The sequence below is a fragment of the Anolis carolinensis genome, chromosome 1 (genome assembly GCF_035594765.1).
Source record: "Anolis carolinensis isolate JA03-04 chromosome 1, rAnoCar3.1.pri, whole genome shotgun sequence".
In the NCBI taxonomy this organism is placed as follows: Eukaryota; Metazoa; Chordata; class Lepidosauria; order Squamata; family Dactyloidae; genus Anolis; species Anolis carolinensis.
In genome coordinates, this window is record NC_085841.1 from 72,981,067 (window position 1) to 72,993,877 (window position 12,811).

The 12,811-nt window shown below is 38.1% G+C and overlaps 1 protein-coding gene across 9 annotated transcripts in view; it reads right to left on the reverse strand.

Annotated features, from left to right (window-relative positions):
- arid1b (AT-rich interaction domain 1B) overlaps nucleotides 1-12,811 on the reverse strand; it is a 473,172-nt gene that overhangs the window by 419,773 nt on the left and 40,588 nt on the right. For all 9 annotated transcript variants that reach the window (XM_062968971.1, XM_008123592.3, XM_008123599.3 and 6 more), the window contains exon 2: nucleotides 11,649-11,843. In XM_062968971.1, coding sequence (XP_062825041.1) covers nucleotides 11,649-11,843 — 195 coding nt within the window. The remainder of the gene's footprint in view (nucleotides 1-11,648; nucleotides 11,844-12,811) is intronic.

The following is a 12,811-nucleotide window of genomic DNA, read 5'->3' on the forward strand; positions in this document are numbered from 1 at the left end:
GATAAGCGAATATGTTGGATAATAAGGAGAGATTAAGGAAAAGCCTATTAAACATTAAATTAGGTTATGATTTTACAAATTAAGCACCAAAACATCATGTTATATAACAAATTTGAGAGAAAAAGTAGTCCAATACACAGTAATGCTATGTAGTAATTACTGTATTTACAAATTTAGCACCAAAATATCATGATGTACTGAAAACATTGACTACAAAAATGCGTTGGATAATCCAGAATGTTGGATAAGCAAGTGTTGGATAAGTGAGACTACTGTAATTTAATGTTTAAAATGTGGTGTTTCAAATATTCCAGTCCTAGGTTTATGATTTTGGTAACTTTCTCACTTTGTTTTCCACAGGAGCACATGGAGATACTGGATACTCTCCATCAAGCCACAAACTTTGATTCCCCCCCCCCCCCCAATGAATAGGGAAAGTTCCTCTATTCAGACTTGTTTTTTTACACATGGAGAGCAATAGAAGTGAGAATAAAACTGAAAGAACAAACAAATTCCTCTCTTCACAAGTTGCCTGTACATAAATAATAGTTGCATAGGGCTTAGATTTTGTACCTGGTGTCATGTTGAGGAAAACATGTGAATGGCATTTGTATTGGCAACAAACTCTTCTCCTTGGCTAATAAAAAAGTATTATGGTTCTGTGTACAAAAACAACTTACATCAACACGCCATTTTAATAGAGGCCTTCAAGTGTTCACCAACAGCTTTTTTAAAGTATTTTATTTGTATGGTAAAGTACATGAGAAATTTTGCCAGGTAATTTCCAGAATAAAGTTTATGGTTTTGTAGAGCCTTCATTGTTGCTCAAAAAATGGGGTGGAAACTGATCAGTAAGTGAGGTAGTTTAAGTTCCTGTTTCTCTTTCTCCGGTGAGTAGTTTTTTGTCGATATTTTCCCAAGCTTAATGACAGGAAGATGTGGGGATGTGGAAGCAGCTGCCATAGCAGAGTGTTCAATTTTCTGGCTGGGAGATTATACCATTGTACTATGATAATGCATTTCAAAGAGGAGGAGGGAGAATAGTGAACGAGTCCTTACTTTTGGAATTAGTGCTTACAAACTTAAATGAAAACATGTCCTTTTACAGAACAAATCATGGGATCAATTCAAACATCTCGCAAAGTAATAAAATCTAATGTTTCAACGTATCATGGCCTATTGATTATTTTTGTACAAAACAAAAACAACGTAGAACTATTAAAATTTAAGATTTTTAAGAATGATGTTTTCAATAGGAAAGAGGTTAAGAATTGTATGTGTATACAATTGAAGTTAATAGGTATGAACATATAAAAAACAGAGAACAACTACATTAGCTATCTGTTACATTGTTATAAAACACTTTTATAATATACTAGCTGTGCCTGGCTACGCGTTGCTGTGGCGAAGTATGGTGGTATGGGAAATAAAGTACTGAGGAATTGGTGGTAGTTAAGGTAACGGGTAAAGGTTTTCCCCTGACATTAAGTCCAGTCGTGTCTGACTCTGGGGGTTGGTGCTCATCTCCCTTTCTAAGCCAAAGAGCTGGAGTTGTCCGTAGATTCCTCCTAGGTCATGTGGAATGACTGCATGGAGCGCTGTTACCTTCCCGCCGGAGCAGTACCTATTCATCTACTCTCATTCCCATGTTTTTGAACTTTAGGGTTAGCAGAAGCTGGGACTAACCGTGGGGGCTCTGTCCACTCCCCCAATTCAAACCTGAATGAATACTGTAATTAGGGGAAATGATTAGCATGTCATGGCCGTGCAGCTTTAAAGCCTGGCTGTTTCCTCCCTGAGTGAATTTTTTGTTGGGAGGTGTTAGCTGGCCCTGATTGTTTCCTGTGTGGAATTCCCATGTTTTCAGAGTGTTGTTCTTTATTTAGTGTTCTGATTTTAGAGATTGTATTGTTCTGTTTTATTATACCACAGTAATTTTTATATATTCTGATTTTAGTGTTTTTGAATACTTGGAGCCAGACTGTATTCATTTTCACGGTTCACAGCAACACAATATTATTATTATTATTATTATTATTATTATTATTATTATTATTATTAATAATAATAATAATAATAAATAGTAATAATAATGACTTTGGTAATACACACTGCTTCACTCCATTGTCAGCTTCCTTTCTGGAAGAATCCTTCCTTGGCAGGTGTTAGCTGGCCCTGATTGTTTCCTTTGTGGAATTTCCAATTTTCCTGCTTTCAGAGTGCTGCTCTTTATTTGCTGTCCTGGTTTTAGAGATTATATTGTTCTGTATTATTCTATCACGGTAATTATTTCATATTACAGTAGAATCTCACTTATCCAAAATTCATTTATCCAGTGTTCTGGATTATCCAACACAGTCTGCCTTATAGTAGTCAATGTTTTTGTAGTCAGTGTTTTAAATTCATTGTGATATTTTGGTGGTAAATTTGTAAATACAGTAATTACAACATAGCATTACTGAGCACTGACCTACTTTTTCTGTCAAATTTGTTGTATAACATGATGTTTTGATGCTTAATTTGTATAATCATTACCTAATTTGATGTTTAATCGGCTTTTCCTGAATCCCTTCTTATTATCCAACATATTCACTTATCCAACGTTCTGCCGGCCTGTTTATGTTGGATAAGTGAGACTCTACTGTATATTGATAATCTTATATTATCTGTTTAGAACTGGATTACATGAGCCCCCTTCTACCCAGCTGGATAAAATGCACACTGAAGTGGATTATATGGCAGTGTGGAGTCAATATAATCCAGTTCAAAGTAGATAATATAAGATTATAAATGGGTTATATAGCTCTGTGGAAGGGCTTTGAGTCTACACTGCCATATAATCCAGTTAAAATCTGATAATCTGTATTTTATAGGCAGTGTGGAAGAGGCCTAACTCTGCCTGTCCCCTGGGCTGAGTGGGTTGCTAGGAGACCAAGTGGGCAGAGCTTAGCCTTAGCAGAGGCGTAGATGATGGGTTGTGTTGTCAAATTTCGAGGTTGGGGGGACTGTAGTTTTGTTGTTTTGTCGGTTGCCAGGATTCCATCACTCTTTTATATATATAGAAGAATCCAATAATGCATTCACAAAATAAAATGATATTCCAATATAGCAGGCATATAAACTTCAATGCATGTTCTAAACTACCACTTACTCCATAATATGACTAACTGAATAAAAGTAGGGATCAGAGGCCAAGTGATGTACTTCGTTTCAAACATATTTACTGATATACGACAAGGTGGGCTGATGACTTTTTGAGAAAACTGTCATCATTACTTGTTGCTGTTCCTATTTATAGGTTGTGTTTCTATTTATCAGGAGGCCCAAAGAAATACAATTGCTCAAAAAAATACAATATTGTCAGCATATCTCAACAACAACTAAACAGAAATATAATAATCTTCAAAACATAAATAAGGGCAACATTAAAATGTATCAATGGCTAAGTGAAATAGTGCAGCTTTCACTGTCCATTAAAAAAAATCTGGTCGAGAGAAAAGCTGATTTCTTTGGGAATGGGCGTCTCATAGATGGTTTGCTTTTAGAGAAGCACTAACTTGCTTTCAAGAGAGCCAGCTACTGGTTTGATGGACAGTAGAGCTCTATTGCCTGGCAAGAGAATCTCAGGGAAAGTGATTTTCATATTTGAACGTAATGACACATATCTTCTGACTCCACCCTTAATGCATGTATATACAAATAAATGTGTATACATATTTGTGTGTGTGTGTGTATGTATATACATACATACATACATACACACACATACACAAATAAACACACCAAGCATTGACAAAATCTTTCCAAGAAACACAAAGGGCTTAGGTTTTTTTAATAGAACAAAGCATTTTAGCATTAATAGAAAAATACATATATACATCGAGGATATTTTCAAACCTTTAATTCTATCTCTGTGGCTACATGTTAGCTCACAAAACTGCTATCAGTTTCAAGGAAAACTGTAAAACTACACAGACTGGTTAAGCCTATAAATAATATGTGGCCTGGTTTTCAGAGCTAATGAATATGCAATCGTTCTGACTGCATCAATACACATTCAGATTGCTCATTCATTCTAGATACTAGTCCAGGTAACTTTTATTTACATTGAAGCAAATAGGATTAGAATTACCTTCTTAGGTCAGGTTGGTAAAGGTAAAGGTTTCCCCTGACGTTAAGTCCAGTCATGTCTGACTCTGGGGGTTGGTGCTCATCTCCATTTCTAAACCGAAGAGCCGGCGTTGTCCGCAGACATCTCCAAGGTCATGTGGCCGGCATGACTGCATGGAGTGCCATTACCTTCCCGCCAGAGTGGTACCTATTGATCATTGGCATGTTTTCGAACTGTTAGGTTGGCAGAAACTGGAGCTAACAGTGGGCGCTCACTCCACTCCCAGGATTTGAACCTGCGACCTTTCAGTCTGCAAGTTCAGCAGCTCAGTGCTTTAACACACTTCGCCACTAGGGCTCCTGAGGTCAGGTTAGCTTAGGCTTTATCCAGGTATGACTATAGTATACATTATTTTAAAAGCACAATAATCAAGAATGGAGAGACAAACTGGCATAGTGGCTTGAGAGTGTTCAACTATGGCTCTGGAGACCACGGTTCATATTTTATTTATTTATTTATTTATTTATTTTTCAAACTTATATGCCGCCACTCCCCTAGGGCTCGGAGCGGCTTACAAGAACCGGCTAAAATCAACAATTTAAAAAACATTTTAAAAACATCTTTAAAAAAACATCTTAAAAACATCCTAAAAGCACCTTTTAAAACGTCAGCAACCGAACTCAAAAGCCTGCCGAAACAGGTGTGTCTTACATGCCCTACGGAAGGCCAACAAGTCTCGCAAGGCACGGACTTCAGGTGGCAAGGTGTTCCACAGAGATGGCGCCACTACTGAAAAGGCTCTGCGTCTAGTTGCAGTTAGACGCAAGGTCTTAAAACTGGGGACTTCCAGCAGGTCTTGGTCCTCAGAACGGAGGGATCTCTGGGGTTTGTAGGGGGTGAGGCGGTCCCTCAGGTACATCGGCCCTGGACCATGTAAGGCCTTAAAGGTAAGCACCATCACTTTGAAAGTGATCCGGTGCTCAATTGGTAACCAGTGCAGCTGCCGTTAGATTGGTGTTATGTGGCATCTTATCGGGACTCCCGCAAGGAGCCGGGCAGCTGCATTTTGCACCAATTTGAGCTTCCGAATCACCGACACAGGAAGGCCAATGTAAAGGGCATTACAGTAATCCAGTCTCGAGATGACTGTAGCCTGGATCACTGTAGCCAGGTTGTCCCTAGATAGATAGGGGGCTAGCCCTCTAGCCTGCCGAAGATGAAAAAAGGCAGTTTTGGTAACGGCGGAGACCTGGGCCTCCATCGTCAGTGAAGGGTCCAAGAGGACTCCCAGACTCTTTACTAGTGAAGACGGGCGTAGCACTTCGCCATCCAGGGTTGGCAACTGGATATCCCCACTGCCCGGTCGGCCCAGCCATAGGATCTCCGTCTTTGCTGGATTCACCCTCAACCTACTGGAACGCAACCATCCAATAATGGCCTCAAGGCACTGGTGAAAACTGTCGGGTACAGACTCCGGTTGGCCTTCCATCTTTAACACAAGCTGAGTGTCGTCAGCATATTGATAACACTCGAGCCCATTTGGCCCTGGAAACCCACTGATTGACTGTGGTCATGTCACATTCTCTCAGCCTCAGAGGAAGGCAAAGCCAAGAACTGTCTTGCCAAGAAAGCACCATGATCACTATATATAAACTACGTGAAGGCAGACAACAACAATAAGCAAAGAAATAATTTAAAACAAAAAAGCACCAACCAGGTGCCAAGCCCCTTGCCTATTCTATCCTCAATAATAATTTTTGTCCCTTACTCTGCCTCATTTTTTTCCTTTTAGATCGGAAATACATTTTATTTCAAGACACATTTATCTTGTCCAGATAAATGTGTCACGGAAAGGAGTAAAAAATGTCTTGAAGTGCTTTTAGTATAACACACTTCACTTTAAACTACACATTCACAAGCCTTAAGTCCCAGCTGAACTGAAATTGCAGCAGCCACAAAACAGATACTGCAAATGCATGCTGCAGTGCAGATTAAAGAGTATACAGTGCGTTAAAGACAGTTGTAAGAAAGTCTGAATTAAACTCTACAATGCTCTGTAGCAGATCCCAATATATTCCAGATACCAGGGCAAAATTGGCTCCACAGAATGCAGACTACATTGTAGACACTACTTTGTAGGATTCAGAATGAAGGACTGAGGGGGCTGCCAAGAAATGCTCCAAGGGCATGGCTGGGCAGCAGGGGACTAATTGACATCTTGGGAGGTGTAATAGATTACCTCCAATCTGAACTCCCCCCCCCCCCCCCCGCCCCCAATGCCTCTGGAATGCTGTTAAGCATCTCTCCTGGAAATAAGGGGGAAACTCCACAGACTAGTTTGAGGCCAGGATCCATGGTACATGTAATCGCCTTCCTGGCATCAAGCCAACTCCAAGCAAACCAGTTCCAAATTGCATTATAAATGTGCCCTTAGAGTTATGTAACACACTTGTCTTTAATAACATATGTGTACCACAGTCAACTATTATTAGGACCCAAGTGAGAAATTTTGGATCGATACATCTTTTCAAACTGCAGCTGTTACTAATCTTCTATAATGCTAGACAATGTACCTAACTGTTCTCCTTGGTGAATTGCCAGCCTACACAGGATACACATGATCAACTTCAAGAATGCTCTAAGTTTGTCAAAGAAAATTTCAAGATCCTCATGCAGGCTTTGACACATTGGAACAGATTTAATTCAATGTTTAATTATTTGCAAAATCTAGTTTGATTAAATTTTGTCCTCAGTGACTTAAAAGCATTAGGATTTTGTCCTCAGCGACCAAAAGGCACTAACAACAACAACAACAACACTTTATTTATAATCTGTCCTATTCTCCCCAAGGGGACTCAGGGCTGTTTCCAGCAATGTAATAAATTACAAACATTCAATGCCAAAATATACAAGTATTAAATAAATCAAATTCTATCTGATCATCTCAGGTTAGTACTTGAATGGGAGACCACCAATGAACATCAGGTACTATAGTATATAGATTAGAAGAAGCAATGGCAACCCACTACTGAGTATTCTCAGTAGTATATGGTTGACTTGTGATGGTTTTAAATAATAGTTTTAATGTTAAGATAACTGATTTTAGTATTTATGTATATTTATGGTTTATTTTATGTTCTGGCATTGAATGTTTGCCATATATATGTTGTGCTTGGTCCTCAGTCCTGTTCAGAGTGAGAAGGGCAGAATATAAATGTTTAAATAAATAAATAAATATTCCTTGCCCTAGGAAACACATGAGGTTGTCATAACTTGACAAGTGACATGAAGGCACCTGCACACACGTTTGATAAGAAAAACCAACATTTTTGGTTCATACTTTTTAAAATAAATATTCAAAATTGAAAGCTAATACAGTAGAGTCTCACTTATCCAAAATAAATGGGCCGGCAGAATGTTGGATAAGCGAATATGTTGGATAATAAGGAGGGATTAAGGAAAAGCCTATTAAACATCAAATTAGGTTACAATTTTACAAATGAAGCACCAAAACATCATGTTAGACAACAAATTTGGCAGAAAAAGTAGTCCAATACGCAGTAATGCTATGTAGTAATTACTGTATTTATGAATTTAGCACCAAAATATCACGATATATTGAAAACATCGATTCCAAAAATGCCTTGGATAATCCAGAATGTTGGATAAGTGAGTGTTGGATAAGTGAGACTCTACTGTATCTGATTTTAGCAACTGGGCTGGTTAATTTTGCAGTGTGGTCACCAGGTGAGACTGTCAGTTGTTGCAAGAATACATGCAGCATGTTAGTATCTTGCAAACTGCTATTACTTTACAAATATATTTACACATATGCAGATATGCACATGCCAGTCTGCTTGTTAGAACATGGCACATTATACCAACCATTCCAGCGTTACAGGATGGCATGACAGATAAAAGAAGTGAAAGAATTGTACTCTGTTTTAATCTTTGTTTGACATTCTATATAATTACACCGAACATTCTTGAACAAAAATCATTTTGCCTTATATTATATGTTGCCTAGATGTACAAGTGATCATCAATAGACCTGTTCTGCCATCCCTTGTGTTTCTGAGTATACTTGTGCTGTTAGGAAAAAGAAACTGCATGATCCATTCACAAAGGAAGGTATGAATATATTTAAGGATTTGCAAAAGTACTGATCCTCCAAGAAACAAAAATGTTAACTATGTGTTGTCGAAGGCTTTCATGGCCAGAATCAATGGGTTGCTGTGAGTTTTCTGGGCTATATGGCCATGTTCCAGAAGTATTCTCTCCTGATGTCAGGAGAGAATGCTTCTGGAACATGGCCATACAGACCGGAAAATTAACAGCAACCCAATGAACTATGCTTGTGGGTTCTCATGTAGAGCAGAAAAAGTTTGAGTACAGAGAGATGTTACAGGTATAAACATCCTTTCTCTGGCAGCAAAACTGTCCATACATTGGAGGAAATGTATGAAGGCACAGTTCAGTCAGGCTGATAGATAACCTGATCTTTAAGATACCTGCCAGATGTCTCTCAGGGAGACTATTTCTGACCAGACTCCTACCTCGAGGAAGAAGAGCTTTGGATGCTACTACACATACATGATATTTCATTGTAGGTACACTTTTCTGATACCATACTCTATCTAGAACATGTCTTTCTGAGTAAGTAGGTTTTATGTAGCTTATAAAAGGCAAAATGCATTTAAATATCGACCTATGGAAATCTTAACCCACTTATTATTTACACTTAGCCATAAACAACTTAGCACACTGACAATGTAACTGGCAATACCATATTAACACATTTTTTATCCTTTTTATAAAGGCAACAATATACAAGCAATAAGAAAATAACTGGATTCAGATCATTAGAGGTTCACAAACTAAACACATGAAAATCTGGAGCCCATCCAAAGTGTAATCATTTCTAGCTGTTGATGTCCCTTCAATAAAAATTCAATGTTGCAATTATCCTCTTACTACTTCCCCACAGAGTATTAGTAGTCATAGCCATAATATTTCTCAGCCAATTTTATTAATGCTGCAAAAAGACAAATAGGGCCTGCAGCCAATCATTGTGCCAGATCGCTGCCTTCTGATGGCTATTTTACAATTAGCCTACAATTTGCAAGTGAAAAATGGAGCAGTAGTCTTTAAATGTCAAATAACAAAATTATTTTTAAAAATAAAGAGCACGCTTGGTTAAATATGCAAGAACTCTAATTAAATCACTGACTAAAGTCTCTCCTCTCCTTTGCTTCCAAGTAACAGTCAGGTAACACTCCTCAAAACCTGTCATTTGCAATAATGCCACTCAGCTACCAAAACAAGTTCCATGCCATCATTCCACTAAACTGCCCATTTCCAAAGCAGTAAGCTCTATTACTGCAATCCTGGCAACATAAACCTCACACTGACTGGTTCAATTTGTTCCATAATCACAAGCAACTTTATCTTTATGGTAATATAAGCTTATATTTATGCAACACATGTGGTCCATGTTTTCAGAAGAAGAAACATCATACCTCAGCAAAACAGTGAACATACACAAGCTAATTAGCCACTTGTTGACTATTCTATGCCAATGTAACAAATAAAGTTCCCTGGCAGATCATTATTTTCCATCTTTGTTATATTTAACATCAAATAATAAAGGAAAATTAATTCTCGTTAGCCACATGTAGAGACAAAATGCTGTTTTCTCTTCTTTATCAATACAGCTTTGTGCCTACAACAGAGCACAGACTTCAATAACAAGCCTGATCAGAGATTTGTCAGCATAGTCTCTGGGTAACCTTCATCTATTATATCCATTCAAAAACAATGGCTGCATCCTCACTAATATATGCTGAGAGTGTAAGTAATTAACCCTCTGAGATATGACAGAAAAAAGTTGCCATCAACAGAAAAGCCTAATAGCCTAGAAGATATCCATTTAATGTACATGTCTTCTGATGTGGAGATGGAATATGTTCCACTGTGCTAAGAGAAAAAATATGTACACACACTGAGGACACAAACCACCCTGTCAAAAATAAACAGATTTTTAACAATAGTTTCATACAGAGTAATACTGTTTTAACTAGAATTGTAATCTCATAAGACACCAGCTGGGATCTCAGTGATTTGTTACATCTCGCTGGGCCTTCAGGCGGGGGGCATATCTTAGGGTGAACAGAATGTAATTTTGATCCGTGTGCGTGAACTTTTTTCATCACCCACCTCCCCACCCCCACTCCCCTCTTCTCAGCTAGCTCCAGGTCTCAAATGGCTTAACACAAATGCGTTTGTTTGTATGTGTGTGTGTTTCACAACATTAGCACATTAAAATGCCAGAAAAAGGAGGTGGGATGGAGAAGAAGCCGCTGTCTATACTTGTGCACATCATGGTTCTTGCAGCAAAGCGCTACAACTGGAAGAACTCCCCATATATCATTTTAGCTAAGGCTATGCAGAAAAAAAATTCTTGTAAGAAGGGTAACAAATGTTACATCATTTCTGTTCTGCTTTCTCTTTGTTGTCGTGTTACCGGGTTGGCTGGGCTCTATCTCTATTCTGGGTCCATTTATTCAAATCGTCCTTATGTTCAATTCTACAGTCATCTAGGTCCAGAAGCAGTTCTACTGCCTCTCTCAGCTCCTGCCTGCTATGCTGCTGTGACATCACAATTGCCTTTCCCCTTGTTCAGATTTTGGCCCTGCAACCTCTGAAAACAGGATAAAGAAGGCCTGGTGTTTTACTTCAGTATTTCAGTAAATCTGTACTCTTCAACCTGCAGAAACTGTTCATAGCAGAACTTTTATGACAGGTGAACAGCAAAGTCTGCAAAGCAAGAGAAGCTTTTTGATAAATAGCTTCTCTCTTCCCCAAAACACGTTAAACCTGACAAAAGAAATAAAATTAAGGAAGCAAATAAATAAAAAATATATCTTGCAAGCCTGCCCGCCCCCGTGCTTTAATGCCTCCTCAAAAGAATACTTCAATCTCATACACTTCTTTGACCTAAGTACAATAGAGTCTTGCTTATCCAACATAAACGGGCCGGCAGAACGTTGGATAAGCGAAAATGTTGAATAATAAGGAGGGATAAAGGAAAAGCCTTTTAAATGTCAAATTACATTATGATTTTACAAATTAATCACCAAAATGTCATGTTTTACAACAAACTGACAGAAAAAGCAGTTGAATACATGGTAACGTTATGTAGTAATTACTGTGTTAACGAATTTAGCATCAAAACATTGCAATGTATTGAATACATTGACTATAAAAACATGGGCTACTAACAATTTGACTACAAATAAAATTAGAATTGCATAAAATGAACTTGCAGTAACAACACTGTTGGAAGTTAAATCTGTAACTTGCTGCCTAGAGAAACAGCTGTGGATCTGGGCAGACGGAAAAATGCATTGGATAATCCAGAACGTTGGATAAGCAAAGGTTGGATAAGTGAGACTCTACTGTATTATTAAATTAAAGAGAACACACAGTAAGAAGAGAAGAGAAGAAAGGGAATGGTATATAACATCTCTTTACAAACCTGTTGCTGTGGATATTGCATCCCTCCCATGGAACCTGAAGTCCGGCCTTGCATTCCCATTGGAAAGCGCTGTGGTCCTGGAGGTCCATATGACTGCCCTGGATACGGACTGCTTGGCTGGGTCTGGGTGTGAGGACTGTTTCCCACTGCAAACAACTGAGGTCTTTTCATTACCATGGGATCCATTGGGTTGCCCTATTGGTTTGGGGGGGAAATAAAACAAACCTCTAAATATAGTGAACAATGAATTAAAAAAAAACAAAACACCTTTGCTGATGTTATTTTCAGACTACCTATTTTTTCAAACAAAATCTATATTTTTCTGCAAAAAAAATTCAACAAACGAAAACAGCAATGTAATTTCAGGCTTTATATATTACTGCCAGTTTCCAAAGAAAGCATACTCATATGATTCCAATGCCAGAAGCATAATGGTGAAGCACTTCAAGCACACATTTGGCACAGGGAAGGGCCCATTTCCGTGCTTGGTTCCTCCCTACTGGATTATGGCCCGTATGGTCTAATTGCCCTTTCAGAATCTTTATAGTGTTACACTTTTGCATTCCAAGTCAGTAAATGAGTCATAAATGGCAATTCACATGAAAAAAATTCTCTATGGCTTTTAGTTTGTTGCTTTACTCATATGCTTATTTTCAGAAAATAATAAACCAGATCTTTTGAATAGGGAAGTACATAAAATGTATTTATAGTACCTTATTGGTAATGTTATTCATTCTAGAGCAAGTGTCAGAAACTCCAGGGCCTAACTAACAGTAAACTACAACATCCATTCCTTTCTGAAGTCCACTTTTTGGATCTTACAGTTTTGGCATAAAAGCTGTAAAAAGAGAAACTCTAAACATGCATGTGCCCTTGGTTGCAGTTTCTCTTCATATAGTTCTTCTACTCAGCATGCTTAAATTCTTGATGGCATGACTAACTTCTCTGATTTATCTGAAATAAAACACTTTTTCTAATTGTGTTTATGCATGATTGATAGATAACATGCTTGTGTGCATAAAGGAGGAACACAGGGCCCAATCTACATATAGGTTACTGGACACAGAAAACCCTGTTAGCTTTCTATAACTCAGAGTGAGCTTTAACAGTGAGAGGCAGGGTATATTTTTCCAGTGAAGGTCAATTTAAATTTGCATCCAAAC